Genomic DNA, 20500 nt, shown 5'->3' on the forward strand with positions numbered 1-20500 from the left:
ACAGCACAAGTAGCAGGTCATAAATAAAAATGATTTTCAAAGTTAGAATATAAAATTGCGTTTAATTCAAAATCTAATTGGTGTTTTTTCCTCTGATTTCATAAATAATTATAGGAAGTGAATCTGGGTAGGTCAGTATAAAAATCAGAATTTGACTTTTTGGTAGAATTTACTTTATATTTTTTTTTGGCTTTGTTTGCAAGTGAAAAATTAGCAAAAAATTATGAAATGTACCTTACCAATACCCAGGTAAGTGAGAAAAATTTCGACAATTTTTTTTAATTAGAAGTCGCGATTTCTCGCGTGCGCGTATACGATGAACGAACCTGTAGTTATTTAGGGTATAAGTGGGTAATATTTAATCACCCACGTATGCCATACAACGTTTTATTCAATATTCCAAAATTTTTCTCTCTCCCATTTGCTTTCGAAATGTTACGAGTATTTTCAAGTCAGAAGGCGTACATAAAGTAAGAATGAAGAAAGCATTTTCCAGTCGGATATTTTACAGATTTCTAGATGCTGGTGTAACAGTGGTTGGTTTCGGGAGCCTGCATTATAAAATTAATTAACACATAATGAACACCGACCTTAAAAAATATTATAATTTACTAACAATAAGTGCTCCTACGTCTTAATAACACTTGGAAATGTTATCAAAATTGATAAGATTTTCATCTTGAATATTTTGTAAAGATGGTATATAAGATACACTTCTCCAACAAAACGTCCTACAACAAACTGACAGGATGGAGTACAAACTAGTTTTGTTGTTGTACCTGAGTGGTTTGACATTCGGGTAAGTTATTGCTTTAAAATTCTTTGCCATGACATTATTGTTACTCTTTTAAGAATAACTAACGCAGCCATAAACCGTACTTTCCCCGCAACTGTTAAATTCGGAGCAGCCACTGCTTCCTATCAAGTTGAAGGAGCTTGGAATGAAGATGGTAAAAGTGAAAACATCTGGGATCACATCTGTCATGAAAACCCAACATATATCGTCGACCAAACAAACGGTGACATAGCATGCGACTCGTACCACAAATATAAAGAAGATGTTACTATGCTCAAAGATCTAGGAGTGGATTTCTACCGATTTTCAATATCGTGGTCTAGAGTCATTCCGGGGGGAGTCGCTGGCAGCCCTATTAACCAACTCGGTATAGATTACTACAAGAATTTAGTCCAAGAATTAGTCGACAATGGCATTGAACCGATGGTGTCAATGTTCCACTGGGATCTTCCAGAAGCCTTGCAGGAGCTTGGAGGTTGGCCCAATTCACAACTTGTAGACCACTTCGCTTATTACGCTAGAACTTTATACGAAGAACTTGGAGATTCGGTCAAACATTGGATGACATTCAATGAGCCAAAACAGACATGTCTGGCAGGATATGGAGATGGTGGTAAGGCACCGGGTTACACAGCAGCCAGTGGAGTAGCAGATTATCAATGCACACATATTTTGCTTAAAGCACACGCCAAAGCTTATCACATTTACGATGAAGAATTTCGAGCTGAACAACAAGGTAATATAAGCACATTTCTTCAACGATATTCTATTCAACTAAGTACTCAACAGGGTCGGTCGGTATCGTCATTGATACTGCATGGTATGAACCAGCAAGTGGTAGCGATGAAGACAAAGAGGCTGCTGAAAGAGGTCTTCAGTTTAATGTACTTACTGTAAAAATGCATTGATTAAGATTTAAATTGATCCATATTTTCACAGTATGGATGGTATGCGAATCCTGTTGTCAACGGCAACTACCCCCAAGTAATGATAGATCGTATCGACGAAAGAAGTGCAGCTCAGGGTTACGAAATTTCTAGACTTCCTAAATTCACAGATGAAGAAATAGAATACATCAAGGGAACTCACGATTTCATGGCTCTCAATTTGTATACTGCTACTTATGCAGAAGCGATAGAAGAATCAGACATAAATAATGTCGGCTATTACACCGACTTAAATATAAATCAATTCGTTGACGAAGACTGGGAAGAATCTGCTTCTTCATGGCTTAGGGTAACAAAAAAACGAACGTTATTTTTGTTCCTAATTGAACTAAAAATCTTCTAGGTTGTACCATGGGGTCTAAGAAAAACGGTTAACTGGATCAGCAAAACATATGATAATCCAGAAATTTTCATTACTGAAAATGGATTTTCTGACACGGGCGGTTTGGAGGATGATGGAAGAATAAATTATTATAAGGTAATGTTTAAGATGGACGTTAATTCAAATAGGTAACATTACTCCATGTAGGAATACCTGAGCAGTCTGCTTGAAGCTATTTTGGACGATGGTGTAAATGTTACGAGATATACGGCTTGGAGTTTAATGGATAACTTTGAATGGACTGCTGGTTACAGGTAGAGCATTAAGCTTGGCTTTAAAATAAAATTGCATACCTAATCATTTTATTTTAGTGAAAGATTCGGAATGTACAGTGTAGATTTTGAAGATTCTGATAGGCCAAGAACTCCAAAAGCTTCAGCAGCTTATTACAAGCAAGTAATTGCCACCAGATGTTTAGTAGATATGTGCGAATAGTTATTAACTTGCTATTTTCATTGTTACCTCTACTGCTTGTACTTAGATATTATACATTAATAAAACAGTTACAATACTCCTGTTAAAGTTATATTGTTTACTTGATTAAACGATGGAAACAATAAATTCTTTTGAAAACGGTTTATCAGGCTAGGAGAAGTTAAGTTGTGTTAACTGCACTATTGGTCATTTTTCATAAAAAGTTTTCTTCCGAATTCAGTGATTTAGCACAATAAATATATGGATTATCTTAATTCGAAACAAGAGGATGTGATTTATTCACGGATTCCAAAAAAACAAATTTTCGGCTCGGTTGTATAAAGCGATGTCAATTCGTTGTTAAAGTTAACATACTGAATCAGCCAATCAAATGAACGGATTTCCGACTTGACGCGTTGTTAGCTAACACGATGTTAACTAAGCTTTATGCAACCCGGCCTTAATCTGTAAATCTGTTGCTAAACGATCCAGATATCTAAAAATGCCAAAACCTCTAAAACTCGTAACACTCTTCAAAATCATCTTTATATTTACATTTTTATATTAATATTTTTCATATTTAACATGATAAAGTTCAGGCGTATACCTCGGGGGTACAACCGTTGCGACGAAAAAGATGAATTAATTGCAGTTAATAACAGGAAAATGGATACACTTTTCGACAATTGAAGAGGTGTCGACGACTGAAAAGGTTAAGAACCACTGATCAATACAGTTTGTTGAAATAAGTCGATAATATTTCTTTTAGAATAGACAAATTCTTAATTCAAAATATATCCAATCAGAAAGCATATTGTTCTACTTCTTGCTGCATCCTCATACTCTTCTACTCGTAAACCCAAGAGTGAACAATTACCGATGTTGATATAGACTCAAAGGTGTAGCATAATTAAGCAACTCAACATACCGTCGGCTTTCTTTAGAAACCGCGTAAGTCCCATTTTGATTATTGATTTATTTAAATAATTATTAATTATTTAAATAAGTTTCATGATACAATCAGCAGACTGTTTTGATAAAATACTATACAAAACTTTAATACACATTTTTTGCCCCTTACTCCAAAAAGCTAACATAACAAATGAGAATTTGAAACAGTTTTCCAGAAAAATTTTGCTAATTGGACATACACGGTTTCTAAAGAAAGCCGACGATACACTATTAAAGAAATTTACTCCAAGTAGTAAAAGATAATGCCGGCTAACCCATAGTAACAACGTTACCCCTGGAACCTTCCTCGACCAGTACATTCTTTAAAAGAACTGCCTCACGATTTCTTTACGCACTGGATGATGTTCAACGAATAAAATCGTATACATTTACGAATATGGAATTGCTCTTTCGGCATCAAAATTGACAAATAGTGGTATAGCGACATAATCTGTCTTTGGTTTATGTTGTATCGTTAGTACGGCCTACAATCTACATTAATTCCAATAAAATCATAAGTTCTTTTGATATATGCAAACTCTGCGAATTTTGTCCTCGAGGAAATTTTAGAATCTGATTTTTATCCTTGACCGATAAATTGCACGTTTTTTGACAGACACAGAGACAAGTGTCTACGCGGTAAAAAGTAGAATAGCGCCCAAAACATTTGTTATATCATTCATACTCGAAGAATCAATAATTTCAACAATAGTTTATAACAATTGAAAACACTTGTACTGAAACTTCTTTCAGATTGACAGCTGTAATTCTGTAAACAACATAATAGGCGTAGGATTACTACTGGCGGCAATTAATCTGCAAGGCTACAATGGTTTCCTAAATAACGTGAAACAATTGAGATGGAAAGTTAGTATTTTTCACTATGTTATGTTTTGGAACTAAAACGTGCTTATATCAGTGTACGGAGTATATCACAAATTGAAGTGTTTTCAGGAGCTTCTTTATCGTGATCTTTATCGCTAGCTGCTCCATACCACATACTGTAGTTTCAATTTGGTTGTAGGTCGTAAAATTTTATGGTACTTTAAGTTAAAGATCTTGCGGGGCTTATAAATCCTAGTTTACCACTAGCAGGTAATATTTTAAGCAGGGTTGTATTGTACATTTGGTATATTTGCATTGTACGGCAAACGGCACGCGCCGCTTTCCAACCTTTTCAAACCCAACCATTGTGCCCGTTAATCGCTCATAATATCCAATAAAATTTTACGACCTACAACCAAATTGAAACTACAATAGAACCAATAACAGTGTTAATCGGAATTCTTCGCAATAAATACCATAACCATTGGTATATGTTATAATAATTACAGGTGAGCACATTTAAGGTAGAGGATAAAAAAATTAATGAACTGTTTCACTCAACGACAATAGCTCAACATATTCAATACAGAAATCGAGTTTCTGGCAAAGACAAAGTGGAGAATGAAAAAAAAAATATATAAAAGGATAACTCTTTATTATATTCTAAAGTACTTTGGCATCAGCGCAGACTTCGGAATGTTCAGTGCTAATTCTGAATTCCAAGAACTTCAGCATTTTGTTTACGCTCAAGCAATTAAAAACAGATATTCGGAAGATATTTGAAAATATTTTTAAAAATAACTAACTGATGGCACCAAGTAAGAACATTTTCATTGTTTTTTTCAACTGGTATCAGAATTCAATAGAAGAGATCAATTACTACATCAATGATAAAACTTTTTTTTGACAAAATTCAATGAATTTAAGGAATCCGACCGGTAAGTGTATTACCAAAATAATTGATCTATATTGTTTATTTCTTCACACAACAAAAATTCTTGAATACAAATATGCAACAGTAAGGGAGAAACACAAAAATCGGTATTCAAACATTGTTTCACGCAGGCAGTCTTTAGAAAAGCAAAAAACTTCCATTAAAAATAACAACTATGTGTTATGAAGCTATGATTACAAATAAAAAATATGTACCATAATGAATGACTAATCTCCTCATTTAGATGAGACAGCTATTATCCAGAACATTTTAAATAGGATGTTTTACCTCCATATTATTTTTAAACTTGATCTAATTTTTTTTCTCTCAAAAGCACTTTTTAGAGTGCTAACACCACTACAGCTATGGATGTAAGTGTTGATGGTGTCTTTCATTCAAATACACAAAAAATCGGAACAGCTACAGGAATAGATTTTCGGAAATTTCCCTCAAATTTTAAATTTAGAGTGACAACAGCTGCCTACCAAATCGAAAGCGCCGGGAATAAAAATGGCAGAGGAGAGAACATTTGGCACAACCTAACTCACACAACTCATGATCTAGCATATGACAATTCCAACGGAGATATCGCTTGCGATTCATACCACAAGTTCGAAGAGAGTCTTGCTCCCCTAAAAGATCTACTCTCAGATTCCTAACGAGTTTCTTTCTCGTGGTCAAGGACTCTTTCCAAGCCTGCAAAAGCCTATCTTCACGCCTATCCCCGATTGTTTACATATAGGTATATCCCAAAAGCAATGAAAGAAGAGTGAATGTTACTCGATACGCCACCTGGAGTTTAATGGGTAATTTCGAATGAGCCCGTGGTTATGTGTAACATAATGAAACATCATTGTTTGCACAATTATTTGAATCCTTTTATTTTAGCGGAAAATATGGATTTACAGCGTGGACTCCCAAAGCCTCGGCAGATTACTATAAACAAGTTATTACTACAAGATGGTTGATGGACATTTGTTAATGATGTGGCTGTACTCAATTCAAATAAAATTGTATTACCAAATAGAAAATCAAATATGTATAAATAAGTAATACTCGTAAAAGTAAATACATGAAATAAATATTGTACTTGGCTCATATTCCTCAGTCTGTTTCCAAGACAGTACGTTGTACTAACGATAGCACTTTCTGGAAACTTATACGGCTCTTGTAGTCGGCTTTCCTTGCCATTATTATTAGCGGACTTGTCGCGACATTATCATTGTCAAAATTTTCATACCCCGAATTTTCTTTGTCTACTTGATTACACATTGAGGTCGTTGGTTTCGAAAATTCTTTATTTGTGTCGCCATGGAGAATTTTTCTTGCAAACCATTCGGGTTGAAGAGACACAAACAGAAACAGCAAATTACGTATCCCCCTCGTAAATTAATTTAACCTGTTCGACAGTTTTAATGGCGAAATACAGCATATCCTACCTAAGATTTTCTCTATCTCTATTATTTATGGACCGAGTTTTATGAAATTTGGAAGATAGATATTCTAGTGAATGAGGTCAATGAGGAATAAAATGCCCGATTAATAAAAAATGTAATTCTAAAACCTTTTCCTTTATTTGAAATTACACAAAACTACTGTCCGATTGTTACTCGTTAGGAAACATGTGTCTACACAATTTTTTTTTATCAAATTAACAGTTTGTACTTCAAGAAAACATCAATTACATATTTTGTTAAAAATGTGAAAAAATTTTTGAGATATTCAAGTCAAGTCGCTTTGAAACAACTGAACAATTCTGCGAAAAATTAAATAAATTGGCACGGTTTTTCCTATTTTTCTTATAGTACGGCGACCTTCAGGGGACGAATTTTTGCGGAAGTCATTGTTTATTGTTGTTCTACACTTTAAGATAAATCTTAAACGATTTAACTGACAAATAAAGGGAGTTAAAATGGCGTTTTTAACACTGGAGGTACTTGAGTAACGCGAGATTAATCTCCACCCTTTATATTATTATCAATCTGCCAAATTTCACAACAATCGGTCCATAAATAATAGAGATACGAGTATAAGACCTAAAAGTCTTAGGTGGGACAATCTGTATACATATTTAAAATCATCAACAGTGAAACATTGCTTAGTGAGGTTTCCACAAATGGTTTATCAAACAATGTAAATTTTGATTTAAACTAAATCGTTTTAATTTCCATCACGAAATTCCAGTGCTGATCTTTAATAAAAATATTATTAACAATAGCTGACTGTTATATGGAATACTCTGTCATTTGACAAACTATGGAAAGATACTAATTATCAGCATCAATGTCACGAGAGTGTCAATCACGATAAAAAATTTTAAAGAATCACCTGAGAATACCTTGTTCAAACTTGATACGTAAGACATTTACAAAATAATATTTATTTTTAACTTAAGATGACATAAACAATTTGTATTGTCTAAGATAAACGTGAACAACTATTGTTTAAGATCAGCTTTACAATTTTAAGTGTTGTAAACATTATCTTGATGCAGTTTTTACTGTTGTATTCCTTACCGTTTAACCAAAATACGAGTATTCATTGTTTCTATGCCGCTTCTTAAACTCAAACATTTTTTGAGAATTTTTTGTAACTTTAATTTTATTGCAATTGCTTTAACCGATTCAACACTTTGTACTCGTACTCTTAATCTCCTTCTCTGAGGAAAACAATATACTGCAGGTCATTTAGTAACTACCAATTAAATTTTTACTGGAAAGTACTGCAGAGAAAAAAATATTATCTCTCATATAGGAATTTATGCTAACAATAGTGGTTTATTTAATGAGTTTTTCTCACAAGTGGGCAATTATTAAACGCGAGTGAAACGAGCGTTTTAAAGGCCCACGAGTGCCAAAAAGGCCCAAATTACACACGAACGAGTGGAGTACAACGTTTTTTTTTTTTGTTCAACGAGCCCCTTTAAAGCTCCAAATCTCTTAAAATCTTTAAAATTAGCTTGAAGTTTATCAAAATCCGTTCACACAGGAGAAAATTCTCAAATTCTGACAGTGTCGAACAAAAATAGATTTTATTTTGGTAAACGTCAAAGTGCTCCATTGCCCGTCTAGCTTACAAAATTTTTGACATCTCATCTAACGTGCAATCAATTAAAAAAAAATCGAGTTACCTGAATTATGCAATTCTGATGCTTTGATTGGTTCAAAACAGCATTTTCTCCTACTCTGATTTTTTTTTATTTGATCGCACGGTACTACACTGATCTAGTTATGTTTTTTAATTTCAGAGCACCCAAACACTCCTACTAATTTTAAATTTCATTGTCTTCTTGATATCATGATTAGATCCAATAATAAAGCTAATAATAAGTTTGATTTTTTCAGTGATACTTAATTGCACTCGTTTAATTGTTATTTAGGAACAATAAAATGAGCATGAGATTTATTGAGCATGAGCTTTTGTGTAGGTACTATTCTTTTATCCTAATATTATAGGGCATTTTCCAGTCGGATATGTTACAGATTTCGATGTCCCTATTTCTAGGTGTTGTTTTTTTGCATTCCTAACACAATTTTCAGGTATTTACCGGACAGCACCATCTTGGTGTGTTCCATGGCACCGCTCATTAAGACATCAAAGGTAGCTTTCGATCACCTTCATTATAAAAATAATTAACAACCTTATATATTATAATTTACTAACAATAAGTGCTCCTTGGTCTTAGTCACTGTTGCCACTGTTATCAAATTTGATAAGATTTTCATCTTGAATATTTTTAAAGATAGAAATCAAGTACGTTAATACAGTGTATAAAGCTTCTCCAACAAAACATTCTACAACAAACTGACAAAATGGAGTACAAACTAGTTTTGCTGTTGTACCTGTGTGGTTTGACATTCGAGTAAGTTACTAAAATTTTTAAAAAATTCCATGACGTTATTGTTATTTTTTTAAGAATAACTAACGCAGCCATAAACCGTACCTTCCCTGCAACTGTTAAATTCGGAATAGCCACTTCTACCTATCAAATTGAAGGAGCTTGGAATGAAGATGGTAAAGGTGAAAACATCTGGGATCATATCTGCCATGAAAATCCAACATACATCGTCAACAAAACAAACGGTGACATAGCATGCGACTCGTACCACAAGTATAAAGAAGATGTTGCCATGCTCAAAGACCTAGGAGTCGATTTTTACCGATTTTCAATATCATGGTCTAGAGTCATTCCGGGGGGAATCGCTGGCAGCCCTGTTAACCAACTCGGTATAGATTATTACAAGAACTTAGTCCAAGAACTAGTCAACAATGGCATTGAACCGATGGTGACGATGTACGTCTGGGATCTTCCAGAAATATTGCAGGATCTTGGAGGTTGGCCTAATCCAGAACTTATAGACCACTTTGCTTACTACGCTAGAACTCTATACGAAGAACTTGGAGATTCGGTCAAACATTGGATGACATTCAATGAGCCAAAGCAGACATGTTTGGGAGGATATGGAGATGGTAATATGGCACCGGGTTACACAGCCAGTGGAATAGCAGATTATCAATGTTCACATATGCTGCTTAAAGCACATGCCAAAGCTTATCACATTTACGATGAAGAATTTCGAGCTGAACAACAAGGTACGTAATACAAATAAATTCTCTAAACGATATTCTGTTAAAGTCAGTACTCAACAGGATCGGTAGGTATCGTCATTGATACTGCATGGTTTGAACCAGCAAGTGGTAGCGATGAAGACAAAGAGGCTGCTGAAAGGAGCCTTCAATTTATGGTAGGACAAAAACAAACAAAAAACCAATTCAGTTAGATTAAACCTCGCTTTCCACAGTTTGGCTGGTATACCAATCCGGTAGTCAACGGTAACTACCCTCAAGTAATGATAGATCGTGTCGACGAAAGAAGTGCAACTCAGGGTTATGCAGTTTCTAGACTTCCCAAATTCACAGATGAAGAAATAGAATACATCAAGGGAACTCATGACTTCGTCGCACTCAATTTTTATACTGCTAATTATGCACAGTGGATGGAAGAATCAGACATAAATGATGTCGGCTATTACAGCGACTTAAATGTAAATCAATTCATTGACGAAGACTGGGAAGAATCTGCTTCTTCATGGCTTAGGGTAGTGAAAACCAACGTTATTTTTGTTCTTAATTGAACTAAAATATTTCTAGGTTGTACCATGGAGTCTAAGAAAAGTAGTTAATTGGATCAGCAAAACGTATGATAATCCAGAAATTTTCATTACTGAAAGTGGTTTCTCTGACACAGGCGGTTTGGAGGATGACAGAAGAATAAATTATCATAAGGTAATCAATGTTTAACATAGACGTTAATTCAAATGCATAAAACTACTTCATGTAGGAATACCTAAGCAATCTTCTTGAAGCTATTTTGGACGATGGTGTAAACGTTACGAGATATACGGCTTGGAGTTTAATGGATAACTTCGAATGGACTCGTGGTTACAGGTAAATCATTAAGATTGACTTGTAAATAAAATTACATACCTAACAATTTTATTTTAGTGAAAGATTCGGATTATACAGTGTAGATTTCGAAGATCCTGATAGGCCAAGAACTCCAAAAGCTTCAGCAGCGTATTACAAGCAAGTAATTGCTACCAGATGTTTAGTAGATGTGTGCGAATAAATAGAAGAATAGAATATAAGAATAAAAGGACGAACAGGCGTTTCAGTGGCATAGCATAGCATAACATAGACCATGATTTTATATCAAAAACTGTTGTTTTAATTTTCAGTTAAAAAAAAAAACTGAGAAAGTGAAAATGAAAATGGCAGCAACGCAATAGCTAACTAAAAACTACCGAGTGTAGTTGTCATGGTTACATTTTTTTTTTCTCTCAGTCGTTGGTCAAGACGCCTAATAAATATCATTCACACTGAGATGCCTTCCGTTAGAAAAACGCAGCTAAATGCCGCGTTATTTTCTGCGGCACTAAGTGCTGAATACATATTACAATATTTATCTGCGGTGAACCTCATTTTGAAAACAATTTGAAAACTGTCACAATTTCAAGGTGTTTTTTTTTTGTTACTATGATACAATTGGCATGTTATCAATGTTGCCACGTTTGAAAACTACTGTTTTCGCAATTTGGTTGTAGGTCATAAAATACTTTAAGTTAAAGATCTTGCGGGGCTTATAAATCCTAGTTTACCACTAGCAGGTAATATTTTAAGCGGGATTGTATTATACATTTTGCATATTTGCATTTTAAGGCAAATGGCACGCGCCGCTTCCCAATCTTTTCAAATCTATTGTACCCGTTAATCGCTCATAATATGCAATACAATTTTACGACTTACAACGAAATTGAGAAAACAGTACTCTCCCACAGCAAATTTCATCATATTCAACACTCATGAAGAAACGAATTTCAAATGTATTTTTGAAAGGATATTTGTCGATGGCACCTTTGAAACTTGACACGTACAATTATGTTCCCACATCAATAACAGGATTATTTAGTTATACAGGTAGTTTAGTTATAACTTCCAAAAGCTCTTGCGTCTAAATTTTGTACCGTTTTTGGTGTCCGTCCTTTTTGACACACCCGTGTGAGCAACAATTACTGTTTGAGTTGGCAATCGGCAAAATGCAGGTTGTTTATCCCTCCTGGAATGAAGTGCTCATAGTCGTAAATCTTCATTTTATAATCTTTACAACCCCACACTAAACCCCTAAAAGTGAAGAAGCTGAAATCCCAATTTCTCGTTCTTGCTGCATCCTCATACTCGAAACTCTGGCAGTGAACAATTGCCTATGTTGATGTAGACATAAAGTAATCTTCAAAGGTGTAGCAGACAATCCAATTAACCAACTGAACGTACACAATTAAAGAAATTTACTCCGAGAAGTAGTGGATAAGGCCGTCGAATCCGTAGTGACAATGTTACCACCGGAACCTTCCTTGACCAGTACAGGATCCCGTAGGTTTGCCTACATTAAAACTTTCACAACAAATGTCTTTGTTTATTACATTCTTTAAAAGAACTGCCTAGAGATTTCTTCAAGCATCAACCAATAAAATCGTCTACATTTTTGTTCTGCAATTTTACAGGTATAGTGCTTGTATCTTTGTAAGAAATTCTGACTTAAGCCCTAAATAAACCGAACAAACTTAAAGAAATTTATTGTCATATTGACGGTCTCCCACAAATATTTTGAATACTACCCCAGGTAATTTTTTTCTCCGAGGCGGCTTAGTGATTGACAGGTACAATATCACAGTAAATTTCTTTAAGTAGGGTCTTTGTTCGGTTTATTTATGACTTAAGCCAAAATTCCTTATGAAGATAAAAGCACTATAGTTTTAGGTCAGTGGTCTTTTAGGAAGGGTAACACCTGATCCTTTGGTCAAGTAAACTCTCATTCTCTGTCCAATTGTTAAGCAGCACAGATAATTAAAATATAGTTTTTCTCTATTGACCTGTTAATTGCATGGAAAGCAACTCTCAAATTCAACAGTAAGTGAAAAGAGTGCAGTTTTTTTAATTAAAAATTTACGAATACTGAATTACGATTTGGACATCAAGACTTACGGTTTACAGTAATATAGTGGTGTGATGATTTTAAAAGTGCGCACCTGTAATTAAAACATATACCAAAGCTTAATATGATAGGTATTTAGAGTGAAGAAGCTGAAAAACACTTAAATTTCTAGTACAATTTATCAGTTGTGATAAACTCGATTGATGCTGTTGTTGGTTTTTTATGCGATATGAACCAGTTAGCGATAATGATCACGATAAAAAAGCTGCTGAAAAACACTTCAATTTTTGTTATTATAAATAACATATAATAAAAAATTAAATTTATGTCAATTTTATTTGGATAAGTATGAAGGTGTAACTTATGATTTAATTATTGCAAACAGTAATAACAATATAGAATAGACAGAAGACACGAATATAAGCTACGTTGGTCATATCATCACACTACCCAAAATGAGAAGACTCATAAACTGTTTCACGCAACTGACACTAAGTCAGGAATATTTAATTCAGAAATAGAGTTTCTCCACGACTATTAAACAATGAATGCATTCTTGTTAAATATTCAAGGAAAAAATGATATCTATTTCACACCCAGTGGTAGAAAATACTAAAACCCAAGGCTGTCGGCCAATCCATCCCCCCTTGTATTTACACTTTACAGGGTCATTATAAATGATTGTACCATCGTAGTAGGCGTTGGTGGCTTAGTTGAATGTGCTGCAAGCTTCATAACATGAGTAAGACTAGTGTCGCCGAAAGGTAGCGCTGCTGGCGGTAGTGGAAATCTGTCTACTAGTTTGTCTAACGTTGCGAGGCTGGCGGCACATCCAAAATTTGTGGGTTTTCAACGCCAACGACGATGGTACAATCATTTAGAATGACCCTGTATCACCGGCAGATCGACAATCGGATGCGTTTGTAAACAATAACAAATAAACACTCCAAGAGTATCAACACCTAATTTTGTACAGTGTGAATTGCACTTACATTTTTTGTCAATGATCAATGTCAATTTTGATAAACAAAATGCCTAACCTAACCGAAAACGCGAAAGTGCTCGTTCTTTCCAAATTAGAAGAAGGATGGTCGATCTGGAGAGTAGTCCAGTATTATAACATCGCGAAAAGCACCGTGCAGAGGATAAAGCAAGACAATACTATGGTATTCTAAAATATCAGCGACATTTCGTGTTGCCAAACTTACTTAACCTATATAAAAAATATGACGTTCAAATTTCAAAAAGGCATCTTTACATGTGAAAAAACCGTAATAAATCGACTTCTTGATTTTTGAGATGTACTCTATAATTTTGTAGCTCTTGAACCAACGTACGATTTACTACGACATAATGAAGCATGCGGGTATTCCGACAGGCTAGTTCCAATGTTGGCCGAAGGAAGGGGCTGGATCCAAGCAAATCTTCGGATAACGCTCAGAAGATAGGGAGGAAGAAAGTTTTTAAAATTCCTTAATTCCAAGCCTGCAGGAGACTATCTTCAAACCCATTCCCGATTGTTTACATTTTTCACAGCACTTTTGTACACTTTGATTCTTAAAGGAAGGCACACATGCCGTCTTGATATCCTCTTTATTACAGCTGATCCAAACTTATCACTGGTGGCCTCGAGTAGGCTTCACTAGAAAATTAATTAAGACACAATAAGAATTGTGTTTTAAAATAAATATTATCATTTACCAAATATTCCTACGCTTCAGTAAGAATCACACTTGTTATTGCTGTCAAGTTGGATAAGATTTTCATCTTGAATATTTTTTGAAGATAGAAATCGTGATTGTTAATACATTATATAAAGGTTCTCCGCGCCAGAACGTCCTATAGCAAACTGACACGATGAAGTATAAACTAGTTTTGCTGTTGTGTGTATGTGGTTGGCCACTCGAGTAAGTTATTGCTTAAATTCTTTAACATCACATGATGGTTACATTTTAAGAAAAACTCACGCAGCCATAAACCGCACCTTTCCTGTAAACTTTAAATTCGGTGCAGCCTCCGCTTCCTATCAGGTTGAAGGAGGTTGGAATGTAGATGGTAAAAGTGAAAATATCTGGGACCACATATGCCATGAAAAGCCAACATACGTCGCCAACCAAGATAACGGTGACATTGCATGCGATTCATACCACAAATACAAAGAAGATGTTGCTATGCTCAAAGATCTGGGAGTGGATTTCTACCGATTTTCAATATCATGGTCTAGAGTCATACCGGGGGGAGTCGCCGGCAGCCCTGTTAACCAACTCGGTTTAGACTATTACAGGAATTTGGTCCAGGAACTGGTCGACAACGGCATTGAACCGATGGTGACGATGTTCCATTGGGATCTTCCAGAAGCATTGCAGGAACTTGGAGGTTGGCCCAATCCAGAACTTGAAGACCATTTCGTTTATTACGCTAGAACTCTGTACAAAGAGCTTGGAGACTTGGTCAAACATTGGATGACGTTCAATGAGCCAAAACAGACATGTTTAGGAGGATACGGAGATGGTGACAAAGCACCAGGTTATACATCTAGTGGAGTAGCAGATTATCAATGTACACACATTTTGCTTAAAACACACGCCAAAGCGTACCACATTTACGATGAAGAATTTCGAGCTGAACAACAAGGTAATGCAAATAAATTCCCTAAACGATATTCTGTTAAAGGCAATACTCAACAGGGTCGGTCGGTATCGTCATTGATACTGCATGGTTTGAACCAGCAAGTGGTAGCGATGAAGACAAAGAGGCTGCTGAAAGAGGGCTTCAGTTTACGGTACTACAAAAATTGAATTGATTAAGAGTTAAATTAATCCCCACATTTACAGTTTGGCTGGTTTGCCAATCCTGTTATCAACGGCAACTATCCTCAAGTAATGATAGATCGTATCGACGAAAGAAGTGCAGGTCAAGGTTTCGAAATTTCTAGGCTTCCAAAATTCACAGATGAAGAAATAGAATACATCAAGGGAACTCATGACTTCGTCGCACTCAATTTTTATACAGCTACTTACGCACAGTGGCTGGAAGAAGCGGACATAAATGACCTCGGCTATTATAGCGACTTAAATATACTTCAATTTCCTGACGATGCCTGGGAAGAAACTGTTACTTCATGGTTTAGAGTAATAGAAACTACCAGTATTTTTGTTTTCAATTAAACTAAAAATCTTATAGGTTGTACCGTGGGGAATAAGAAAAGCGGTTAACTGGATAAGCAAAACATACGATAATCCAGAAATTTTCATTACAGAAAATGGATACCCTGACGCAGGGGGCCTGGAGGATGACAGAAGAATAAATTATCACAAGGTAATCTTTAACATAGACGTTAATTCAAATGTATAAAATTACTTCCTGTAGGAATACTTGAGCAATCTTCTTGAAGCTATTTTGGACGATGGTGTAAATGTTACGAGATATACAGTTTGGAGCTTAATGGATAATTTTGAATGGACTAGTGGTTACAAGTACAGTATTGCAACTGGTGTGTAAATAAATTACCTTCCAAGTTTTATTTTAGTGACAAATTAGGATTGTACAGTGTAGATTTTGAAGATCCTGATAGGCCAAGAACTCCAAAAGCTTCAGCAGCTTATTACAAACAAGTAATTGCCACCAGGTGTTTAGTAGATGTGTGCGAATAAATGCAGTCCCTAATTTGTAATTTTATTGTTATCATTACAAATTAAAACCAGACATTTTGTATTCTTGTATATTAATAAAGCAGTTACGATCGTCTTACAATTATTAAAATAATTGAGCCATGTTCTCTAACTTTTGCTAAAAATTCAACAAAAAAAAATTGAAATGATATCCATATATTTTATATGTGAACAATCTCTAAAAATCAAAACTTTTCAGTTACAAATTACAAGTGCGACAGTGATAAGTAATAAGAAGTACGTACAATAACGACTAATCTTGTCATCTATTAGATAAGTCATATCAAGAAAGTTTTAAATAAGAGATCTTTCGATTTTTCTTTTTATTGTTCTTAAAGTTGCATTAAAAAATGTTTCTCCTAAAAGTAATTTCCACTGTGTGTATCCTACTGCAGCTATGGACGTAAGTACAGTGTTATTATAAATGATTGTCCCATCGCAGTTGGCGTTGAAAACCCACACAAATTTCGGATGTGCCGCCAGCCTCGCAACGTTAGACAAACTAGTGGACAGATATCCACTACCGCCAATATCGCCACCTATCGACGAAACTAGTCTCACTCATGTTATGAGGCTTGCGGCACATAACTACGTCACCAACGCCAACTGCAATGGAAGAACAATAATTTATAATAACCCTGTATTAATTTCATTCGTGTTTCATTCAAAAACACAAAGAATCAGAACCGTTTCAGGTGTGGATAATCGTACATTTCCTCCAAACTTTAAATTTGGAGTGGCAACAGCTTCTTATCAAGTTGAAGGAGCATGGGATGAAGACGGCAAAGGCGAGAACATCTGGGACCACCTAACTCACACAACTCCGGATTCAATTTATGACAGTTCCAACGGAGACATCGCCTGTGATTCGTACCACAAATTCGACACCGACCTTGATCTCCTAAAAGAGTTGGGAGTAGATTTTTACCGACTTTCTATCTCGTGGCCCAGGATCTTGCCAACAGGTCACATCGATGGACAAATCAATGAAGCAGGTGTTGCGTATTACGAAGACATCTTCACAAAGTTGCAAGAAAATGGAATCGAAGCAGTGGTTACGTTGTACCATTGGGATCTTCCACAACCCCTTCAAGAGGATCTGGGAGGGTGGCTCAACGAAACAATCGTCGATGTTTATGCAAATTATGCCCGGCTTGCATTTGAACTTTTTGGAGACAAGGTTCAGTATTGGGTTACATTTAACGAACCTTACATTGTCTGTCAACAAGGATACGAATCTGGCGGAAAAGCTCCTGCCATCACTAAAGCTCCCGGGATTGATCTATACACTTGCGCACACGTGGTACTAAAATCGCATGCCAAAGCTTATCATATTTATGATAGTGAATACAGAGCAACACAAAAAGGTAAACTCTCAGGAAAACATTCGTCACGTTAGTTGTAATCTTTTAGGGAAGATATCTATTGTTCTTAATACCAACTGGTTCGAACCCGCAAGTGATGATGAAAAAGACTTGGAAGCAGCAGAAAGGAAGAGACAATTTTCTGTATATTCATCAAAAGTAATTTAGACACACTTGGTAACAATTCTGTTATAGTTTGGATGGTTTGCAAACCCAATAGTGCATGGAAATTATCCACAAGTAATGATCGACAGAATAGGAGAAAGAAGTGAAAAAGAAGGTTTCGATAAATCACGTCTTCCTGAATTTACAAGTGAAGAAATCGAAGATATCAAAGGGACGTATGACTTCATCGGTGTTAATCACTATTCTACTTCTTTAGTTCAGTGGATTGAAGATTATGAAATTGGAGAACCGAGTTCAATTAAAGATGTTTCAGCAGAAGTATACGACGACGATTCATGGGAAACTTCAGCTTCGGATTGGCTAAAAGTAAACTGACAGTTGCGTGATTTTTATTGCTACTTAATACTAACAATTCATTTAATTTTAGGTTGTTCCTTGGGGGATAAGAAAACTTACTAAATGGATAAAAGACAATTATAATAATCCTGAAATTATAATTACTGAAAATGGATTTTCAGACACGGGTGATATAGATGACCCTCGTCGAACAAATTATTATAGGGTAAATAAACACTGAAACTGATTAAATAAGCTTTGATTTATGTAATTTAAAATTTAGGAATATCTAAGTAACTTACTAGAAGCGATCTACGACGATGAGGTCAACGTGACTGCATACACAGCGTGGAGCTTAATGGACAACTTTGAGTGGTTCCAAGGATATTCGTAAGTTACAAAAACTACAGGTTTATTATAAATTATTGTCCCATCGCAGTTGGCGTTGGTGGTAGGCCGCAAGCCTCATAGCATGAGTCAGACTAGTATCGCCAGTAGGTAACGATACTGGCAGTAGTTTTTACCGCCGAAAATCTGTCTACTAGTCTGTCTCATATTGCGAGGCTCGCGGCACATCCAACATTTGTATAGTTTTCAACGCCAACTGCGATGGGAAAATCATTTATAATAACCCTGTATTTAAAGACAGGGAAAAAACAAAACGTAACATAATCTACGTTTCAGGGCAAAGCTTGGTTTGTATTCAGTCAATTTTAGCGACCCTGACCGTCCACGAACACCAAAATCTTCAGTAAAATATTACAAAACTGTATTAGAAACAAGATGCCTAGTTGATAAATGTATTGAATAAAATAAACTAGGCAAAAATGAATAGGGAATTCCACAATTTTTCTTGGAAAGCAAAATAATTGCCCCAATCCTCCCACGTATTCTTAAACACAAGATAAATTTTAAATGTTACAAGTACTTGAAACATTACATTTAATGTGTAGATTAATATATTTGTAACACATTTCATTACAAATTTTAAACGGTATTTATAAAAAAATCAAAAAAGGAAAAATTCCCGATTCATTTTTGCCTAGTTTATATGTTCCTCAAATAATGTCAAAGACAACGTTTTTAACAACATTATAAGAAATAGATACAAATTCGGCTAAAAATATTTAACTAATACACAATAATTTCCTACTGAAAGAACTATTTTGTGCCTAACTTTCATCTGTTATTTTTATGACTACAGGGTGCGTCTGCTTAAACTTTATATTTGAATATCTTCGTTATTTTAAATGACTGCTTAATGATATTTAGTCTTAATAAAGGCTGCATTGCCCTCTTTACATAGGCACTACAAAAATTAACAAGGATCTGGACAGAAGAGGAATATTCAAGAAAAAAATTAATGAAAAAAAAATATTTTCAGCATTTTCTAACATTATAACTTTTAACATGCATATCAAATGTTTCCGTGTAGATTTTCTGCCTAATAATCATCCTAGTGCTTATTATTGACAAATAAATTAATGTTAAATAAAGACAATTTCCAGACTTCATTCACCAGTGTGTATTTACGTAAAAAATACTTCACGGCTTACTGATTTACAAAAAAAAAAAAAAACATAATTAATTTATTATTTGACAACGTCAAAGTAAAAAAGTTCGTGAAAGCTTTGAAATACAAGATGTCGTTCTCACAGCAAGAGAAAATTAATATTATTTTTACGTATGGAGAGTGTCACCGGTGCTATCGAGCAGCAAGAATTCTTCAGGACCGTCAAGAAAATTATAAATTTTCCGAAATGAATATCACATAAATTATAAAGCTGTTTGAAGATACTGGCAGTGTTAAAGCATTGCCACGAGTAAGGGATGCACTCCCCAAAAATATTAACTTTCAAAATACCGTTGTTGATTAGGTAACTGAAAATCCACACACAAGCACAAGAGCAGTAGCGGCTACACTGAATGTCTCACAAAACACGATTATTAGAACTTTAAAGTCTTTGAAATTTCATCCATATGAAATGATCCTGCAACAAGAACTTCACTGAGGAGTTTTTATTCCAGAATTGAAAGGTGTGTGGAAGTTAATGGTCGAAATAAATTTTGAGCATCTAATTTAGTTAAAATTATTTTGAGGTCATTTTTTTAATTTTCTGTGCTGCTAATTGGGTTACATTGTTGAATTTATTGCAGATATTTTAATTGTTATTATTTAGTACATATGTGCTTAAATTATTTATTCACCTTCACCTCTTTAAGCTTGACCCCACTTCCATAATAGCCACTTTTATAAATAAA

The 20500-nt window shown here is 35.0% G+C and overlaps 4 protein-coding genes across 5 annotated transcripts; all 4 read left to right on the plus strand.

The window, feature by feature from the left end:
- Window positions 1-641: 641 nt before the first annotated feature.
- On the plus strand, window positions 642-2651 carry LOC138123554 (myrosinase 1-like). The gene is made up of 7 exons (XM_069038307.1): window positions 642-799; window positions 853-1532; window positions 1586-1680; window positions 1736-2032; window positions 2087-2221; window positions 2273-2379; window positions 2437-2651. The coding sequence occupies exons 1-7, from the start codon at window positions 750-752 to the stop codon at window positions 2558-2560; spliced, it is 1488 nt and encodes a 495-aa protein (XP_068894408.1). The 5' UTR covers window positions 642-749; the 3' UTR covers window positions 2561-2651.
- A 6319-nt stretch (window positions 2652-8970) lies between these two features.
- LOC138122948 (myrosinase 1-like) lies at window positions 8971-10912 on the plus strand. The gene is made up of 7 exons (XM_069037389.1): window positions 8971-9111; window positions 9166-9842; window positions 9900-9994; window positions 10052-10348; window positions 10401-10535; window positions 10591-10697; window positions 10755-10912. The coding sequence occupies exons 1-7, from the start codon at window positions 9062-9064 to the stop codon at window positions 10876-10878; spliced, it is 1485 nt and encodes a 494-aa protein (XP_068893490.1). The 5' UTR covers window positions 8971-9061; the 3' UTR covers window positions 10879-10912.
- A 492-nt stretch (window positions 10913-11404) lies between these two features.
- On the plus strand, window positions 11405-16446 carry LOC138122950 (myrosinase 1-like). The gene is made up of 7 exons (XM_069037390.1): window positions 11405-14648; window positions 14699-15375; window positions 15429-15523; window positions 15576-15872; window positions 15925-16059; window positions 16111-16217; window positions 16271-16446. The coding sequence occupies exons 1-7, from the start codon at window positions 14599-14601 to the stop codon at window positions 16392-16394; spliced, it is 1485 nt and encodes a 494-aa protein (XP_068893491.1). The 5' UTR covers window positions 11405-14598; the 3' UTR covers window positions 16395-16446.
- A 232-nt stretch (window positions 16447-16678) lies between these two features.
- On the plus strand, window positions 16679-19752 carry LOC138122947 (myrosinase 1-like). Of its 2 annotated transcripts, none has more exons than XM_069037388.1 (7): window positions 16679-16815; window positions 17097-17779; window positions 17826-17920; window positions 17972-18268; window positions 18330-18464; window positions 18522-18628; window positions 18923-19752. In XM_069037388.1, the coding sequence occupies exons 1-7, from the start codon at window positions 16763-16765 to the stop codon at window positions 19047-19049; spliced, it is 1497 nt and encodes a 498-aa protein (XP_068893489.1). In that variant the 5' UTR covers window positions 16679-16762; the 3' UTR covers window positions 19050-19752. The 2 variants fall into 2 exon arrangements, with proteins under 2 accessions (XP_068893489.1, XP_068893488.1); XM_069037387.1 differs by having other exon boundaries at window positions 16688-16815; window positions 17091-17779.
- The last annotated feature ends 748 nt before the right edge of the window (window positions 19753-20500 follow it).

Source organism: Tenebrio molitor, chromosome 2 (genome assembly GCF_963966145.1).
Source record: "Tenebrio molitor chromosome 2, icTenMoli1.1, whole genome shotgun sequence".
Taxonomy (NCBI): Eukaryota; Metazoa; Arthropoda; class Insecta; order Coleoptera; family Tenebrionidae; genus Tenebrio; species Tenebrio molitor.